This window comes from Suncus etruscus, chromosome 8, assembly GCF_024139225.1.
Source record: "Suncus etruscus isolate mSunEtr1 chromosome 8, mSunEtr1.pri.cur, whole genome shotgun sequence".
NCBI classification, from domain to species: domain Eukaryota; kingdom Metazoa; phylum Chordata; class Mammalia; order Eulipotyphla; family Soricidae; genus Suncus; species Suncus etruscus.
The window spans coordinates 123,153,109-123,173,819 of record NC_064855.1 but is presented as its reverse complement, the minus strand read 5'-3'; the positions used below and the strand labels follow the sequence as shown (position 1 = coordinate 123,173,819).

Below are 20,711 nucleotides of genomic sequence, written 5' to 3'. Positions count from 1 at the left end.
AATTAAAATATGATTCGCAAAGAATTTTAATAGATCGTAGAATCTCTGGCAATATTTTGAGTGTTAATAAGATGAAGATTAGGGAATTTGAGAGAAGGAAGGGCAAAATCATTATATTATCAGCAAAATAAGAATTATTAGTCCTCCATAGCTCAAGATAGGAAAATATGTAATAAAACAAACTTCATGTTCATTATTCTTTTTTTTTTTTTTTTTTGGTTTTTGGATCACACCCGGCAGTACTTAGGGCTTACTCCTGGCTCTGTGCTCAGAAATTGCCCCTGGCAGGCTGAGAGGACCATGTGGGTGCTGGGATTTGAACCACTGTGTTGGTCCTGGATTGACTCCAAATGCCCTACAGCTGTGTTATCTCTCTGCCCCCTCATGTTCATTATTTTATAGACACTACCAAAAGATATCCATTCATTTATTATGATTCTACAAAACGAATACCATATAATTTTGAAATTTTATTTGTGTATTTTAGAAAGTTGCTGGAAAAGTACATATTTAATCAAGTGTGATACATATAAACATAATTATTTCAATTAATCTACTATAGCAATTGTAATGGTAATGAAAGTCCAATGGAATTTTTTTTTTTTTTTTTTTTTTTTTGCTTTTAAGGTCACACCCAGCAGTGCTCAGAGGTTACTTCTGCCTCTGCACAAAGAATGACTCCTAGCAGGTTCTAGGGACCATATGGAATGCTAGGCTCAAATTTGGGTTGGCTGTGTACAAGGCAAACACCCTACCCTCTATGCTATTGTTCTGGTCTGGAATCTTCTTTTAAAAGACTTGTAATTTATCAATGCATTATTTACAGGTAGTGAAAATACATTTTTATAGCTATGTTCAATGACTTTTGACCTACTTTTGACCTACACTAGATCCAGAGCAATAATACAGCAGGTCGGGCATTTTGCCTTGCATGGGGCCAATATGGGTTCAGTCTTTGGTATTCTACAGTGTTTCCTTGAGCACCGCTAGGAGTGATCACTGAGCACAGAGCCAGGAGTAAACCCTGAGCAGCGCCTGGGTGTGACCCTAAAGCAAAATTATATCTTTATAAATTATCAAGAAATATACCTCTATCATTTTGATTTAGCAGTGTACCCACCAGAAATATAAAGAATGATGAAACGACTCTATAGCTTCTCCTTATGCTCAAGACTGAAATAGATGATCAACCCTCTCTTCCTGCCCTTGGAACCTGCAAAACTTCTTCTTTCAGTACAATTTTGCCTTTTTCCAAGATGTTTCTGACAGAGACCACAGAGTTTGTGGGTTTTGTGTGTGGCCCAGATCATCTTCAAGCTCCTTGGGAGAGTCTTTCCTGCTTCCACACACAGTGGCTAGTGCCTTCATCCCATAGGGGAACAGTTGGTGGAAGGGTTCACTGCTGGGGCTCCCTGTTCATCCACTGTTGGTGGCATCCAGCCTGAGCCAGGGGTGAGTGAACCTACCGAGGACAGGATTTTGGGCAGATACAGGGCAGCATCCTTTATTGTAGGGAAACACCCTGGAGAAGCCTGAGCAGTTGCCGGGCACCTGGACCACTCCCTTCTGTGCCCCAATAGAAAGTTAACACATCTCCCAAGCTCTGGCCCTTTCCTCCTTTGATCCATTCTATTTGCTCTTAATTTACACGTCAACATGCTTCCCAGACATAAGCATCTTTACTCAATTCTATTGTCCAATCACTGGACTCTTTTTCATTGTTTTTTTTTTCTTCTTCTTCTTTGAAATCAGATGGCTGAGTTTGTATATTCTGGATTCCAAGTCCTCATCAGATACACATTTGGCAAATATCTTCTCTCTCTCTTTCTTTGTTTTTCAGCACTTGGCTTAGAAGAATAGTTCTTCTCTCTCATGGGTTGTGCCTCTTGGGTCTCAGCTAAGAATTCTTTCCATAGCCCAAGGTCAACAGAGTTTCCTCTTGGTCTTTATTCCAGAAACACGCGTGTTTCATTTAGTTCTAGGACCCACTGTGAGTGGTTTTTTCCCCTATGGTTCTTTCTATGTTCATGTCAAGGCTCATCATGCTTTTAAATGACCTTCCAAAGGGCCCGACGCCCTCTCTGAAAAGAACATCTTTTCTCTCCTGCCAATTAGCTAGAGACCCTTTTGTTCAAAATCAAGTCACTCTAACGTGTGAATCTATTTTGAGATTCTTCATTGTGCTGCACTGAGGGAAGAGAAACATCATCTTTATCCCTTTCGCAGAGCCCCCTGATAAATCCACCTTCACAATGGGGCTGCATCTCGGGGGCTGAACCTCACCAGCTTTTTGTTTCCTTTTCAAACCTGCTTTGGCTATTCTTAGCATCTACACTGTTGTATATATTTTAGATTCTATCAACTTTATGAAGCATGCCTGCTGGCATTTTTTAGCAAGGCATTCAACTGATAAATCAATTTAGGAAGAATATATATGCATATCTATTAACAAGGCTGATTTTTTTCTCTTCTATAAGCACTGTAAGCACCATCTATTTGGACATCCATTCATTTCTCAGCAGTTTATGGGTTGGAGATATTAATATGTTGCAACTATGTTGATATGTTCTGATGCTTTTTATGTTCTCCAAGCCAACATAAATTTTGTTTTTAATCTCCACTTTCCAAAATTACTTGCAAGCATCAAGAATATAGGAATGCTACCGTAAGCTTTTGTTTCCTGGCTGTGATGGGCAAAATGAGTGACAGGCCAAAAGGACTTGCCAGCCACAACGCTGCTTCCTAATTTCTAGCCTCTGCCTGTCCTGAAACACTGATAACAATAAGAAATCAATCCATAGACTGTCAGCAGGCTGGTGTCAGGGACAAGGATACAGAGCCCAGAATCCACTGAACTAGAGGCCTTTACCTCCTCTGCATTCTGCTTCTCTAGCATTTCCTTCAAAATGTCTTGGGAAGGCCCTGAGGTACAGAGTAATGCAGTGGACCAGAGGAAGTGTCCCTAGGAGTAAACATGAGTTCAAGCCACACAGGAATCAGGAAGGCCCATACAAGGAAGGATGGCTGGGCAATGGCCACAAACATTTGGTTTTCACTGTCCTCTAGGTGAGATCTAAAAGTCATCAGTGACCTGAACGCATCCAAATGGGCTTCATCTAAATGTGCTCAACCTTTCCTTGACTTTAAAGAGTGATTATTTTTATGCCTTAGACCTTCTCTGCACCTCCTAAATTTTCTTCAATGAGAATATACTCATTTGAAAATAAAAAGAAAATTATTAAGCATAGAAATATATCCTTGAGGGGCCGGAGAGATAGCATGGAGGGTAAGGCGTTTGCCTTTCATGCAGAAGGTCATCGGTTCGAATCCCGGCGTCCCATATGGTCCCCCGAGCCTGCCAGGAGCGATTTCTGAGCATGAAGCCAGGAGTAACCCCTGGGCACTGCCGGGTGTGACCCAAAAACCAAAAAAAAAAAAGAAAGAAAGAAATATATCCTTGGAAAATGGAATAAAGAGGATTGGAACAGCAAATTTGCTAACGTGTATAGATTTTCAAGGGTTGGCTGTGGAGGAGGTAAAGTCCATAAAAAAAAAAGAAAGTGGATTCACTATCATAGATAAAGGAGGTTAGGCTAAAGCAGAGCAGAGCTTTAACTCTACCTGGGGAAGAAATTAGAGGGAATCCCTCAGCAAACAGAGAATTTGTAAACTCTGCTGGGTTTATTTAAGACATTTGTTTCTATAAACATAAAAGGCATTTCATACAGAGTCAACTGCTGTAGAAACAAGGATTTTATTTCTGAAGTGGAAACATAAACATAATAAAATAAAACTAACAAAGAAGACAATTATTGTCCATTTATTTCTAAAGCAATTTATAGAGCCATAGAAAAGAAAACAAATAAAGCACACTATATTGTGGTATATCAGGGAAACAAGGAAAAAATGTCACGGAAACAAATGCGAAGAAACAGCATATGGGATTCATTTAGTTGTTCTGGTGGTTAAAGTCATGAACCAGAAAGAGAAAGAGAGAATGAATCCTATGAATATGAGCACATAAATTATTTTATAAGTTATATGAAATAATTCATAAATTATGTAAAATAATAAACAATAAGAAATTTGTTTTTCCTCTGCACCTATCAAAGAATAATTAGCAGATTATTTTTGAGTAAATTAGCTCTTGGAGAGTCTTTTAAATTGGTATCTTGGCCTCTCAAAAAATGAAAACACATTGCAAGCTAAAAACCAACTAGGTAACCTAATTAATTACTTTGCTTAAAACAGCAAAAATTATAATGTGTCACTTGTTGTTGGATTGGAAGTTGCATTGCTTTTAAAACACCTCATTCATCTTAATATAACTGCAAGGATTTTGTTTGTTTTGGAGGTCATACCAGGGCTTTCTCCTAGTTCTGCACTCAGAGAGCCCTGTCACTGGGACTGGGGGATCTCTGAGGAGTTGAAACGGGTTGGCTATCTGCAAGGCAAAAACATGCCTTACGTGCTGTACTATTGTACTATTGCTACAACTCATGCAAGGAAAATTTTAAAATTTTTCAATCTAACGAGTTGGACTCAGTCTCCATATTCACATACAATTGGGGGGGTTCTGAATTATGTCTTTATTACATGGAAAGGTGACTCTAAAGTATACGTGTCTTGCTAAAAAAGGTTTTAATGAATTCTATTTACAGGAAATGACACCATCATCCATCACTTAAATCAATAGAATGTAATAGACTGGGGCAGGCTAGGTGGTGTTAGAGGTAAGGTGTCTGCCTTGCAAGCGCTACCCAAGGAAGGACCGCGGTTCGATCCCCCAGCGTCCCATATGGTCCCCCTAAGCCAGGGGAAATTTCTGAGTGCTTAGCCAGGAGTAATCCCTGAGCATCAAACTGGTATGAACCGAAAAACCCAAAAAAAAAAGAAAAAGTAATAGACTACATTTTCAGCAAGTAGATTTGAAAAAATTTGGTAAAACTTTGTGTTACCAAGGTAATCAAGTGAGGGGAGAGAGAGAGAGAGAGAGAGAGAGAGAGAGAGAGAGAGAGAGAGAGAGAGAGAGAGAGAGAGAGAGAGAGAGAGAGAGAGAGAGAGAGCGCCTGTGGCCTGGCTGTCCCAGAAAAAGCAGATGAGACACAGAGAGACAGAGACAAAGAGACAGAGACAAAGCTAATGAGAGACAGAAAGCTTACCTGGTTGCCCCAGTGAGGGAGAGAGAGACAGAGAGATAAGAGACAGACAGAGACACAGAGAGGGAGAGAGAAAGCTTGCCTTGGCTTGGCTATCCCAGAAAAAGCCAGTGAGAGAGAGACAGACAGAGAAAGAGACAGAAAGCTGGCCTGCTGTCACCAGGAGTGAATGAAAGAGAGAGATAGAGAGTCTGATTAGCATAGAGAAGAACATGATGTGCTCTGAACATATCTCGATTCGTAGTTCCCTACATCCTTCTGGTCTTGCAGCCAGGGACCTGATCAATGTGTCATATTAACAAGTCTGGTTTTACCATTCAAGATACTAATCAGGAGAAGCCAAAAAAGGACAAGAAGTCAAGGTCTGAGAGTGCAGTGGAGCCAGGGCTTTTCCCCAGGGAGCTGGGCATGCACCAACCTCAAGACTTGGTGGTTGCTTAACTCCTAGGAGGATCCACCAGCCGTAGCTTCCCTTCTGTGGCAGGACTGGCTCCATCCTTGGTCTGCAGGTCTACTCCCACCTTGTCGTCAGGCCAGCTAGAGCTCTGGCTTAGGGCATTTGACTTAGGCACAATCATTCCAAGTACAATGCAGCTTGGTTTTGAATAAAGGTTTGACCCAGGATCTTGGGTAATGATGATATTCCTTTGACCTGGGAATCCCAAGGTCTTCGAATCTCCTACCAACCTCCAACCCCTGGCATAGAATGCAAGGACAGAGGCTAGGCCATTTGTCTTATGAGTAAGAACACCCACATTTCATACTTGAGTGAAAATGTGGCTGAGGGGCCTCAATGATGGCACAGTGGGTGGGGCATTTGCCTTGCATGCGGCCAACCTGGGTTCTATCCTCCAGCATCCCATATAGTAATTTCTGAGTGCTGAATCAGAAGTAACCCTGGAGCATTAAGAGTGTTGTCCCAAACAAACAAATAGGCAAAAAAATGTGGCCAACAGAAGCAGCAGCTGCAGAGAACTAGCAAATACAGAAGACCAGCACTTGTATTGGTGGCTAGACATGGGCTTCATGGCTCTGTCCTTCACCCATCATCAGGTCCCCGGTAACCTCCTGGGGTGACTTACACTCAGGTTGACAAGGTCATAGGCTGGGTAACAGGTTTGAGGAAATACGAGCCCCAACTGACAGATGGAAAGGCTCACCGCACAATGCTCCATGCTGACCAGCAGCTGGAGCTGACCACAGCTCAGCAGTGGGCTATGTTGCAAGTAACCTTTACGCTCTTTTCCTGCAGAAACCTTCTCCTGGTTTCCCAGCTGCCTGAGAAAATATTTAGCTGCTCTAACAATGCTCAGTGAAATGCTCCGTGAAAGAGGAAGGCCAATAGGCAATCAATAGCCTCCACTTTAAAGCCAAGGTAGGAACTGAATTAGGAGGGAGGAGTCCTCACTGAAATACTGTGAGTCTAGGACTTGAGTCACCAAACGTGAGTCCCAAGTCAGGCTTGGGCGGGGCATGGTAAGCATGGCAAGAGTGACTGAGCACTCATAATGCTTCGGACATACTCTACACTCAAGATGTCACAGTCCTAACCAGCTGTCACTGCCATCGTTCCTTCTAATGAGAGAAAAAACCCATCAGGGTTTCATGTCCAACACTGACCATGTGGGTATCAGGCTATGTTTTGGTAGACTCTAACTCTAGAACTTGCTGTCTTAGGAATATAAACATCAAGAGATGGTACACAGGGGCGCTTCTCAGCTGTGTGTTTGCATTTGCTGTTTTTTGGAAGCAGTTTGCCCATGTTCAGACACCAAGTCCCAGTGGTGGGACTCACAGGACTAAGGCACCATAGTGCAGAGAAGGGAAGAGAAGGGTTGGCAAATGAGGATGTTGCCTGAGGAATGGGAAGGAGAAACAGAGAGGAAAAGACTCAAGTCAGCACATTTGGGGCACATTGGAAGGACACAGAGGCAGCCCCCAAACCTCCAGTCAGACAGAAAATGGAGAGGAATGTAATCAGAAAGACCTCTGGAGCTGAAGTGCAGGACATGCGCTCAAGTCAAGTAACAAATAGAGACTTGACCAACTCTCAGATGAGAAGTTAGAACACCATGGAAACATGCAATGATGTGGGGACTCCTACTGACAATGTGAACACCCAGATAGAGGAGTCACATCAAAGACTGGGCAGGCAGGTTCTCACCTGCAAATCCACTGTTTGCTGCGTCAAATGGTCTGAGCAAACAAAACAGAAGCTCTTACTGCAAAGTGATTTGTGTGTTGCAACATCTGAAAGAATTAAACCTTCAAAACTTTCTTGAAAATTTAATAAATATATATTGGGAAAATATAAAAGAAGCAAGCCCAGCTTAGAGTGGCATCTTTATGAAAAAGGCACAGACATAGGACCTGGGACAGTACAGTAGTCAGGGCATGGATGTCACATACAGCCGATCCTGCTCCTAACCCAGCACCCCTGACCCTCTTGCTTCCAATATCCTTGGGTTGTAGTTCTGGATGTCCAGAAGCTCTACCAGGTGGTCCAGCTGACTCCCAACGCTGAGTCACCAAACAGCATCTTATCCTTGGGCCACTGGTGGAATCATAGGAGCAGTGACCTCTCCCATTATGCAAAACTGTACAATCACAGTTCAGATTAGAGGAAAGTATTCAGAATAAATATTAAAGACAAATAAAAAAGACAGAGAAAAATGACCAAAAGTTAGAATAATGGAAGAGAACATTAGAATAGGCAGAAAAAGAAGGTTTTTGGGTACCTTCTTTCTCTTCCCTTGCTTTATTTTTAAATTGGTGGCTGTACCCTGCTGTGCTAGGGGCTCATTCCTGGCTCTGTACTGGAGAATCAGTCCAGATAGCGCTCAGGAGACCAAACTCAGTGCTGGGAACCAAACAGAAACAACTCGTATGCAAGGCAAGTGCACTGTCACTAGCTTGCGAGTTCTTTTACACTAAGCTGCTTATCCAATAAAGAGCATCAGTCTTTCCGGGACAGTCCTGGAACTTCAGTGGTGATTCACTGAGATGTGAACTTCTGGCCACGTATCTGGTGGGAGGCTGATCAACATTTCAGCATCTTTGTTTTGTTCTAACTCTCCTCTACACCCCTGAAGCTGGAACTTCCAGAAGCAGTGGTGGATCAGGCTGCCCGTTTAAGATTCAGGCCACCAAACCCTCATACCATGCACTTGGTTTCAATAAAGGAAGCTTGGATTTCCATACAATAGCTGAGTGCATTCAATTTAATGACAAAGACATAACAAAACTAAGTGTTTGAAGAAATTTGTAGCAATGAGGAATCAAGAGTCTGAGATAGAACCCCACAACACCTCCTCCAGGAACTAATTCATTGGCACCCCCAAACTCTCCCTACACCAAACTGAGATACTCAAAACACTACCTGGTTGAAATATTAGAGATCTTTAAAAGGAATAAGTTCCTCTTTTCCATTAAAACGCAAATTTTCGGGCCCGGAGGAGATAGCACAGCGGCATTTGCCTTGCAAGCAGCCGATCCAGGACCCAAGGTGGTTGGTTCGAATCCCGGTGTCCCATATGGTCCCCCGTGCCTGCCAGGAGCTATTTCTGAGCAGACAGCCAGGAGGAACCCCTGAGCACCGCCGGGGTGTGGCCCAAAAACCAAAAAAACAAACAAACAAAAAAAAACAACAAAAAAAAAAACAAACGCAAATTTTCTAATTATCTTCTTATATACTCCCTATCAAAAGAATAACACTCTGAAAATGTTCCAACGTATTAAAATAAATGCATGTACAAATTAATCACCATTGAGATAGTTATTGAGGGGAAAAAATCAATAAACAATGGGCTTCTGCCACAACACCCATGTGCTGGCCTGAGAGAGTGTTTCCAGCTTCTTGAATGTTCGTTTATAGAAGAATCTCCAGTACCCACATTATTTTCTGAGTTAAAACACTATCATAAAACATATCATAAAAACATTTATCATAACATAAAATACTATCATACTATGAAGAAGTAATTGAATAGGTTGGGGGCACTTATGTCACATACAGACAACCTGGGATTTGATTCCTGATATCCCCTATGGTCCTCTGAGCCCACCCAGACTGATGCCTGAGCACAGAGCAGGGGTGAGTCCTGAGCACTGTGGGCGTGGCCACCAAACCATAACCGAAACCAAAAAAATCCAAAAATATCATCAGAACAAAATTCGTTTATCAGGTACACTTCCTCCTGGCACCTGCTCTTTGATCATTCTCTTAACTATAAAATTAGAAAGACAATTAAAACTATCTGATAAAATGCACACAACTCATGAACTATTAAAAAATTCATTAATCTGCTTATTGTGTTTAGCCATTCAAGCAGACTTGACATTTTTTCAAAATTAATACATACCTAAAAATAGAATTGACTTGTTATTTAACTTAGTTTTCAACTCTATCTCTGAAGACAGATAATTCAATGGTCCTCAAACTATGGCCCGAGGGCCACATATTGTATTTGTATCTGTTTTGTTTCTTCATTGCAAAATAAGATATATGAAGTGTGCATAAGAATTCGTTCATAAGTTTTGTTTTTACTACAGTCAGACCCTCCAATGGTCTGAGGGACAGTGAACTGGCCCCCTGTTTAAGAAGTTTGAGGACCCCTGATGTAGATTATAATGAAAGGTCAAAATTAAGCATAAAATTTATTTAAAGTTTCAAAACCTAGAATCAGGAAGAAAATATGATCATAATATTTATGTTTGATTGCACATAACAAATAAATAATCAATTAACCTGTTGCTCAAGCAATAATATATTAACAAGTACTTGTCTAGCCAAATGGATTATTTTTTATTTCTTTGCCTTATAGCACAGAGTAACAGTAACAACAAAAGATTAACCCATAACTAAGTTTATATTTATCCAAAATATCTTTCCATGAATGAATTTAGATCTGATTTAAATTTTAATTCTGTTTACACATGAACATTCCTATAATGTAAGCAGATAATCCTAAAGGTAAGTGGAACCCTGCGTATTGATTTTAACATCAAGCAGTGGAAAGTGAAATACTCCCATGGTATTTTCATTTCTTTGTTTCCCATGAAATAAAAGAAATAATGACAAAGAGGCTCTTTGTTCACTCTGTTAACTTGGAAAACAGCATATCAAGGAACCACTTCCTGACCCGACTTCAATTGTGGTTTCTATGGCTTCCTTCTTTCTCATCTATGGCATAAATGGGAGAACTACTTTTCTCACCCATGAACACAAGAGAAGGCTAATGTGGGCAGGATGGGAAGGTTCTGGGGGCTCACTGCTGGGTGGCCCCTCTGGACCTCTTATTGTTGTTTCATAGCTCTCTTGTCCTGGAAGATAAGAGAATATTCATGGGCTTTGAAGATGTAGGTAGAAAAATCTATGAATTTTTAAGCACAGAGTCTAGCATGATAATCAAGTTCCACTATAGCACAGTGGACTCAGGTTGACTGATTTTCCTTAAAAAAAAAAAAAAGTTAAAGAATAGCACAGCAGGGAGAGCATTTGTCTTGCATGAGGTTGACCCAGTTTCATTTTCCTGGAATCCCATATGGTCCCTCGAGACTGACAGGAGTAATTCCTGAGTGCAGAGTCTGGAGTAACCCTGAACACCACTAAAAGTCAGAGATCAATAGATAGATAGATAGATAGATAGATAGATAGATAGATAGATAGATAGATAGATAGATAGATAGATAGATAAAATTAAAAGGATTAGGAGGGCTTTGGCTAAATATGCTAAACCCATTTTGTCTATTTATTTTGGTTTTGGGGCCACATCCACCCACAATCAGGGTTTACTCGTGGCTCTGCTCTCAGAAATCACTCCTGGCAGGCTTGGAGGACCATATGGGATGCTAGGAGTTGAACCCGGGTCAGCCACATGTAAAGCAAATGTCCTCCCCACTGTACTATCTGGTCCCCTAAATTATTGTCAGCAAGCATTTTTTATAAGTTTATCTTGATAAGCAGTTTCCATTTTCTGACTCTTCTCTTTGAGAGACAGACAGATGTACAGCAAAATGAGAATTAACGAAATGTGTTGGATTTAATTGTTTCAGACCAACTGATGAGGTCTAGGATTCAGTTGTTCTTGAAGGAAGGTACTCACAGCTTATTGGCAAACACTGGGAGATGGTGGATGATCTCTTCATACGTTTCCTCTTGGGCCAAGGCAGAAGCAGGCAGAGGCTCGTCCATCTTCTCCTCCCAGGCCAGCTCTGCTTTGAGCAGCATCTCCTCTATGAACTCCGAGGCAGCGATATCTGCAGGAAACAACAAGAAAACAGGGAACTGTGGCAGAAGATGGTGAAGCAAATGATTTCCTCTCACCTATTTCAACTGCTCAAAACGTTAAAACTCACCCATACATCAAGCAAAACTTAGCACGAGCACTTAAAAATTACAGTAGGCATGAAAAATCATGCCTTCATTTACGAAGACAATCTCCTTTCCCATGGGTGATATACTTAATTATGAATGAAATGGAAAAAAAGATAAAGATAATATTCCCTAGGCAGTGGCAAGAAACAGGCCGAATCACTATGACACCAAGCCTGAAAGAATCCTGCCACACCGTCTTATTCTCAGCAAAACTCATCCTTCCTCCTGGTGATGGAGTCCAAATGAGAGGAACATTCTAGCTTCCCAGACTCCTGGTTATTCACCAACGTGCCCGGGATATTCTTGGGACAGTCTCCTAAGTGGGGAGGGGGTCTAAGCAAATAATGGCCTCATTTCTAGTGTGCGGCCCAGCTAGAACCATGTCAGCCTTTCTCTGTGGCCCTCCTTGTCCATCTGAAAATCAATTCCCAATTTTAACATCAACAATGAAGTGCTTGATTCGTTGCTCTCGAATGAATTCTACATAGAGCTAGAGAGACATGCAGGGGTGAAGCAACTTCCTCGAGTATGCCCAGCCCTTCTCAGCTGCCGGCACCACATGGCTATGAGGTGCATCCTTGGAGGCCCCTGAGCAGGAATAGCCAGGGAGGGGGGCAACCGACCCCTCAGGCTGAGCAGCACCCATTAAACTTCAAGCCCAGTTGGCCAAGAACCACTAGGAAGTTGCACGGGCTCAAACTCTTGAATACCACTTGGAAGACTCCCTTCTAAATCCTACCCCTGAAAAGACAATGGCAACTGAATATACTGCGGTGAGGATATGGATGCTCTCTCGTTAAAATTGAACTATTAATCATTGACAAAGGATGAATCCTCGGTTAAAATTCATTCATGTCAACAGGTACCCACTGAAGGTCATACATGACCCACCAGCATGACCATCCTTCAGAAGTGGGGGTGCTGGGATTCAGGGACTGAATGATACCGTTTGATTTTCACAAAATTATAGCCAGCAGCACTTGAAACAATAGCAATCTTCTCACTCCAGAGATACATATAAACTTCCTACAGAGAAAAAGAGACAGAGACAGAGACAGAAACAGAAACAGAAAAAGACAGAGAGAGATGGAGAAAGAGACAGAGAGGCAGAGAGAGAGAGTTCCAAATGAAAAAAAAAAACACCATAATATTGATGGAAGAGTTGAAATTTCTTCTGGCTTAGCCATGACAGGGAAAATTCTGTTGTTCTCTGCCCTACTGTGGCTCCGTTGTCCTGTTGTGGCATGTCCAGACCTGGCTTAAAGCTTCTCCCTTTGTCTAACTGCCCAGTTTCTGTGTCAGAGAAGCATCTCCTCCAGTCCACAAAGGCTGACTGGCAAGGCAGCCTGGTTCCTCACATGTGCCTCAGGGGATGAACTTGGCAGACATAAGCCATCTTTAACCCAGCATGAGCCAGAGGCTGAGTTGAGTCCTGAAAATTCGCCCTTCCCTGGGACTCTAAGTCTGTCCATGCTCTGCAAGACCCTCTCAATACAGTTGCCACCACCCTTGAAAGGCAAGGACAGAGATGGAACCCATGAGCCATGTCATGACGCCTGGAACAAGGCTCAAGATGGAGTTCAGAAAGGGTCTTGTCCTGTTCTGTCACACTCAAGTCTGTGGAAATGAGACTGTCTCCTACAATAAGTGTGTTTGTGATGAATGGGGAAACATATATAAATTCTAAATTTCTCTGGTAACATTGATCATTGGGTATACTTTAGTAGTTAAGAAGATCATTATATTATCATTATGTTATATTAAAGATCATTGACATTAGCCTGAAATCAGACTCATCACTTATCAGTTTGACTTGACCTAGTTCAGTCATTGAGACAACTGAAGTTACTCTGAAGTCAGAGATTTCTTTTTCTGTTTTAGTTTGGGAGCCAGACATATCTGTGCTCAGGACTTATTCCTCAATTTCCACTAAGGGATCACTCCTAGCAGGCTTAGGGGAGTCACATGGGAGGCTGGAATTCTAATCTGGGTCAATGTTTCCCACTGTAACATTGCTCTAGCTCCTGAAGTCAGAGATTTTTTAATATCCTCTTAAGCTGTTTTATATCCCTTTAAGCTATCTTGTATCCCTAGATTATCTAGTAATCTATATTACTCAAAATAGATATAGAGATGATATATAATCTATATATGTGTCCTATATACCAATCCAGAGGTACTTCCTGTCCATGAGGGACAAACACAAGCAAAGAAGAATTATACTGAATGGTACAATAACTGGTTACTCCAACAAGTATGTATCCTGGCTGAGCTTCAGGGACCATGTGGTGTCAGAGACAAATCCTGGGGCCCCACCGTCCAGGACATGCCTGTAGCCCTTTGAGCTTTTTTCCTGGGCTGGCAGAAAGATATCACCTGACACCAGTGAGACTAGCAAACCTCACAGGGCAGAAGTAGGTTGTTCTCATGGAGCCCATAGCAAGGAAGCCTCCACTGGCCATTTGTCAGCTGTTTTAGCCAATAAGGGCAAGATGACTTAGTGAAGGACCAAGTCCCTTCATCTCTTGAACTCGGTGAAGCACAAGGGGATCGGACACATCCATTAGGTGACAGTGACTTCTGTCAAGCACAAAGATAGCCCTTGTTGCAACTGAATGAAGTGCATCATGGTATGCGGATCCAAAGCAGCCTGAACCCAATGAAATACAATCAAACAACTCTTGTGAGTTAGTGAATTGTTTGGTACCTGGGCTTTGTCCACTGGACTTCTAATGGGCTTGAGACTTATTTACGAGCTGTGCTAACAGTGAAGAAAGAACTTCAGCACCATGAAGGAGACAGGGCCTGTCCACAGACCCAGGCTTCACTCACTTACCTGAGGCCTTCTCTTCATTGCAGTTCCGAAGAGTTGGATTTGCCTGATGCATCAAAAGAAGCTTCACCAGGTTGGTCTGAAACAGAGAATCGAGACAGGAAGCATGTTGGCGGCTATCTTAGAAGCACCAGCAACTCCCAGGGCTGCTCTGAAGAAACAGAATGTCCCAGTGTTCTTGTCCTTTCCTTCCCAGATCCCTTTCCAAAATGATAGGCACGGAAAATAGTTCAGCAGTGAAATAGTTTCATCAGCAAAGCCCAGATGAGTTATCAACTGAGTGGGAAACTGAGGGAGATTTTCAGTCCCTGTAACTCCTTATGGAGAAGAATGGGATATTCTAATGTGTTCGGTTTTGGTGTTACAACTAGCAGTGCTCAGGGGTCTCTCCTGGTAGTGCCCAATGGACCCTATGGGAAGCCAGGGGTTGAACCTGGGTCATTTGCATGCAAGGCAAGCATTCGTCTCCCTGTACTATTGTTCTAGCCCCCCATAATGTGCTAAATTTCAAATGATCAACTCACACTCTCTATTCCTGACAGAAATTTATCCATGCAGGAGGAGAAAGACACATATTAAATGATGGGGATTAAGAACTCTCAAGTGCATTTAGTGAAGATTAAAAAAAAAAAGAAAAAGAAAGACAGAACAAAATATCCAAACCAAAGCCAACAACAATGGAATCAAGAGACCCAAACTCTAATAATCTAAACTTAAAATGGGCCTATTAAAATGGCAGGCTATGGGGGGAAGGAGAAGGAGATGGTATGAGATGAACCTGGGGAACATTGATGGAAGGAGGTGCACACTGGTGGTGGGAGTGACCCCGATTCATTGTATGTCAGAAACCCAACTATGAAGGACTTTGTAAATTACAATGGTTTCGATAAAATTAAAATAAAAAAACAAATCAATAAAAAGTGCCTTTTATGCTAGCTAGGTCAGTGTGTGATGGCAGGGATTGACTCTGGGAACAGGGATGGATAGAGGCTGACAATGGTGGGGAATTGGAGCTAAACTATTGCACATATTCATATAACTATGAACAACTTTGTAAATCACAATGGATTAAATGAAAATTTAAAAATATGGTCTGCCCACTCAACACTTTCAGGAGGAGAAAAGACCCCAAGCATGTCTAGGTGGGGACAAGCTCGCATGAATGCAAGCTCGGGGTGGCCACCTCATTGGGATGCTGGGGAAACCAGAGAGAAGGCTAGAAAAAGAGGCAGAAAGATTGGCACTTGGGTGACCAAAGAGCACTATTTTAGACAGTGTGATCTTGGCTGCATTTGCAAAGGTGATGGACCCCGAATGGCTGAGGATGGAATGTATCAGGACCTTGGCCAGTGACTGGCATCAATGTCAGGCAGAGGCACTTTTACTCTGCACACAACTAGAGGTAGGAGAAGGCACCTTAAGAATGGTGAACACAGGGGCCAGAGAGATAGCACAGTGGTAAGGCATTTTCCTTAGACGCAGAAGGACAGTGGTTCAAATCCCAGCATCCCATATGGTCCCTTGAACCTGCCAGGAGTGGTTTCTTTTCTTTTTTTTTTTTTTGGTTTTTGGGTCACACCATTTAACGCTCAGGGGTTACTCCTGGCTATGCGCTCAGAAATCGCCCCTGGCTTGTGGAAACCATATGGGACACCGAGGGATCGAACCGCTGTCCATCCTACGCTAGTGCTTGCAAGGCAGACACCTTACCTCTAGCGCCACCTTCCCGGCCCACCAGGAGTAATTTCTGAGCATAGAGCCAGGAGTAACTAACCCCTGAGCGCTTCTGGGTGTGACCCAAAATCAAAAAAAAAAAAAAAAAAAAAAGAACGATGAACACAGGTCACCAAGGAGCTGGTGGACTCCGTAGGCCACTAGATTGGGGAGGATAAGACCCTGTTTGGGACAAGGAAATGAGAGAACTGTCCAGAGGCAGCTGAAAGAATAATTTGTTTTTGTTGTGCAGAGCAAGGGCAGGTCTTCACCAAGAGCACATTCTGGAGGAGGGTCTGGGAATTAAAAGAGAAGTGAGTGGCAGGAGAGATAGCACAGTGGTAGGAAGTTTGCCTTCCATGTGGCTGACCTAGGAAGAACCTGGTTCGATTCCTGGCATCCCATATGATCCTCAGCCTGCCATTTCTGAGTGCAGAGACAGGAGTAACCCCTGAACATTGCTGGGTGTGGCCCCCAAACCAATCAATTAATCAATCAATAAAGTTTACAAAATAATAATAAATAAAAGAGAAGTGAGAGGCTCTGTGGAGGTCCTTTGGGGCATCCCACGGGCAGGCCAGCACTGTGACATGTGAATGGTGTATGCTCTGAAGAAAATTGCATATTTCTATGACTTTCCAAAGAAGAGATTTCCATGAAAAAAACCAAACCCAGGTAGACTCAACTTTTGATGGACTTAGGTCCAAATTAATGTTGATGTACAAAAGCCTCCCCTGAATTGCAAACGCAGATCGTGAGATGCACAAATGGTTTGGAAGGGGAGGATAATTGGAGGCCAGCATTTGAGCAATTATTTTCTTATTGTTTGTTGGAAGACTGCCAGCCCTATTACAAACATAAAATATGCACAAGGCTAGACTGAAATTGGTTTATGTGGAACTCATGAACGAGTGGCGGAACCTAAAGATTTATTGTGCACTTAACTAGCTCAGCTCCAAGTTTTAAACAACTGCCAACGTATCTTTCCTTCTCACCGGGAAAGTGAAGGCATTTATAAAGGGCAATTGGAAAATAAACATGCCACACTAGCATAAGCGTAAATCATAAACACTGCTCTGTTATATGAACTGCCTCTGCATAAAAGTATTTATATTTGTAAGTTATTTATGAGAACGCCAAGTTTCTATGAATACCTCTCAAGAACAATTATTCTCTCGAAAATGTTAGAATCTGAAAGCTTTTTCCCCCTCCACAAAGATACACTTCTTCACAGCAAATGTCTTCTGAGACTTACCCCATCGCACAGGCATATAAATTGATAGGCGAACTAAACCTGCTTCTAAAACATGATTTCCGAAATGAATAAGAAGTGGAATCTTTATGGACGAAGACTTTAAAAAATAACAAATTCTACATTACAAACTGTTTTTAGGAAAAAGAGAAGTGAGGGGCCATTGACACCCCATCTTCAAGGAACATAAATCTCTCAGCTTGTTGCTTTAGTCTGAATCGAGAAGGATGAGCTGAGGTTTGGTGTTACCTGTTACTATAGAAAAGTCTCCTGCAGGCTTGGGCATTGCTCTGGCTTTCTGACCCCTGAATGGCCCCTCCACCAGCTCCATTTCTGTCTGAGCTGGGGAGACCAACGTAGGGGACAGAGAAGATCCTGCCTCTGTATTGTGAGCTTCCATTGTGGTGAACCCCTAAAGGTGCTGGAGAGATTGCGAGAGGCCGTCAGCAACACCAGCCTCTATCTGCCACAACCCAGATGATTCTACTACCCAGAGCTCAGGGAAGACACATTTGGAGGAGCTGTGAAAAGGCTCCCCTGAAAGCCACTCAGGGCTTATTCTTACAGCCCATGTCCTCCCATGGAAACGCATCTGTGCTACTTTGACTTTTCCATGCTGGAGAGACATCACAATCTCTCTGGAACCCATGTTCTGTTTTCTCTCCTCACGTCAAAATAAGTTTCACTCAATAAAATCTATCTCGCTTCACTCTTTGCGTCCTCCAAAAATTCTTTTCTGTGAGGGGAGTGACCCAAGGTGAGAACTGAATTTTGTGCCCTGCAAAGAGCCATGCTCAGCTCCAGCCAGAACCCAGGGCTCCTGAGAAGTGCTCACCTTCCAAAGCCAGCAGGACATCTGGGGTTCAGGAGCTTGACTGCATGTAGCGGGTAGAGGGGATGATGACTTAGGTGAAATAGGTGCTACGGTGCATTTTACCTGTCTGGACCTCCCTGGACACTTTCCTGAGCACTGGGCAGGGGACATGTGGGGGTAGGTAGAGCAGAGAGGTGAGAACACTCTCTTCTCCAGTCCCCTCCATGCTCCCCACTTTGTGGGACTACTGGCAACAAAATTAAATTTGGAGAGAAGCCAATATGGCTTAAGTGTAAAAACTGAGTGTTTTTACACTATTATTATCAAGTCTTCTTCCAACAAAATCTACTTCTTAAAAATAAATTTTAATAAATAAATTATTAACAGCACCCCTCTGTCATGTTCATCCACAGAAAGCCATTAAAAGTTAGAGTTTCTTTTTCATGATATAATGGTTCCCAGTGAAAATTAATTTGTACAATAATAAAATATATTAGCCATAATAATTCTTTAGCTAATTAAAACAACTACAAATAAATTAACAGAAAGAAATATACTATTCATCTGGCACTAGTTAAAATGAAAGAAAATTTATAGAGAAAAAACAAAAAAAATTTCTATCTACTAACTGTAAAATAAAACAGAATCATTATAGATCCCTGGGGTTAGATGCTTATGAAGACTATGCAAAGAAAAGGCATGGAGTTCATATTGATGATGACTACTTCTGACATTGGATTATTTCTAGAATGATGTTCACTATAATATGCAGATTCTTGAAGAAAGTGTCCTTCTGGGGCCAGAGAGATAGCATGGAGGTAAGGCGTTTGCCTTTCATGCAGAAGGTCGGTGGTTTGAATCCCGACATCCCACATGGTCCCCCGAGCCTGCCAAGAGTGATTTCTGAGCATAGAGCCAGGAGTAACCCCTGAGCGCTCCCAGATGTGACCAAAACCAAAAAAAGAAAGAAAAAAAGAAAAAAAGAAAGAAAAGAAAGAAAGATAAGAAAGAAAAGAAAGAAAGAGAAAGAAAGAAAGAAAGAGAAAGAAAGAGAAAGAATAGAGAGAAAGAGAAAAGAAAGAAAGAAAGATAAAGAAAGAAGAAAAGGAAAGAAGAAGAAAGAAGAAAGAAAGAAGAAAAGAAGAAAGAAGAAAGAAAGAAAGAAAGAAAGAAGAAAGAGAAAGAAAGAAAGAAAGAAAGAAGAAAGAAAGAAAGAAAGAAAGAAAGAAAGAAAGAAAGAAAGAAAGAAAGAAAGAAAGAAAGAAAGAAAGAAAGAAAGAAAGAAAGAAAGAAAGAAAGAAAGAAAGAAAATGTCCTTCTAAAAGTAAATTTCTGAGGCTGGAGAGATAGCACAGCAGGGAGGGCATTTGCCTTGCACGTGGCTGATCCAGGACAGACCTCAGTTCAATCCTCGGCATCTCATATGGTCCCCCCAAGCCAGGAGCGATTTCTGAGCTCAGAGCCAGGAGTAACCCCTGAGCTCCGCCGGTGTGGCCCAAAAACCAAATAAAAATAAAATAAAATAAAAGTAAATTTACAATCAAAAATATTTCCTTAGCTGGAATATGCCATTAAATATCAAACCACATAACGTCTCATAAGTGGTACAAAAAAAATCATATTAAATTTGAAATGAGTTAAGGATCATGCATGGATTTTTTTTTGTCTTGTTTTCAGATTACTATTAATAGTTAATAGTAGTTGATAGTAGTAGTTAATAGTAGTTCCAGGTTCAGGAACTACTCCTAGTAGTGCTTGGGGAGGTCATATGGGATTCTGGACACCGAACTCAGATCAGCTGCATGCAAAACAAGCCGCCTACATACTGTTCTATCTCTTCATACACATATGGAGAGCATCATATTTCTATCTCAGTGAATTTTAAAGGATAAGAGGAGAAGGGTCACTGTACCTGGCCATATTTAGCTGCCAAGTGGAGAGGCGTCCAGTACTGATCATCTGCCACATTGGGGTCCACACCATGGTCCAGGAGCAGAAACACCACCTCCTGGTGGCCTCCCGCACATGCCATGTGTAACTGCAAAGAGAGATGCCTGATCACAGAGCCCCCAAAGCAACAGCCACCAAGCTGGTCACGGAAATTCCAAAGCAGCTTAAGTCATTGGTTAAAAAGAGTGTTAGAATCAGACATTGACTCTAAAACAAGACTAACTTTATAGAAGAGTTCACGCCATTTTATCTGTTTTGAGAAGGGACGTCACTCCTCTTTGGAGAAAGGCCTAGGGGTTGAGAACTTGTATTCCTTCTATTCTCACAAGTGCTTTCCTAAGTGATTCCTATTTCCTTTTCTGGAGGCCTTTTCACTCTCCACTTCCAAATACAGAATTCAAGAACCCAGTGCTTGACTATCCCTCCCCACCTCCCAGAATGGAATGGGCACTACTAACTCTAAAATGCCAATGCTAGAGCCAGAGTGACAGCACAGTGGTAGAGCATTTGCCTTGCATCCTGTTGACCCGGTTGACCCGGGATAGACCCGGGTTTAATCCACAGCATCCCATATGGTCCCCGAGCCTGCCAGAAGTAATATTTGAGTGCAGAGC

General features: G+C 42.1%; 1 protein-coding gene across 1 annotated transcript in view; it reads right to left on the bottom strand.

The window, feature by feature from the left end:
* MYO16 (myosin XVI) overlaps positions 1-20,711 on the bottom strand; it is a 296,697-nt gene that overhangs the window by 193,045 nt on the left and 82,941 nt on the right. Inside the window, exons 7-9 of the mRNA XM_049778145.1 lie at positions 20,060-20,185; positions 14,372-14,447; positions 11,264-11,417 (exon numbers count right to left, since the gene is read on the bottom strand). Of these exons, the coding sequence (XP_049634102.1) occupies positions 11,264-11,417; positions 14,372-14,447; positions 20,060-20,185 (356 nt within the window). The remainder of the gene's footprint in view (positions 1-11,263; positions 11,418-14,371; positions 14,448-20,059; positions 20,186-20,711) is intronic.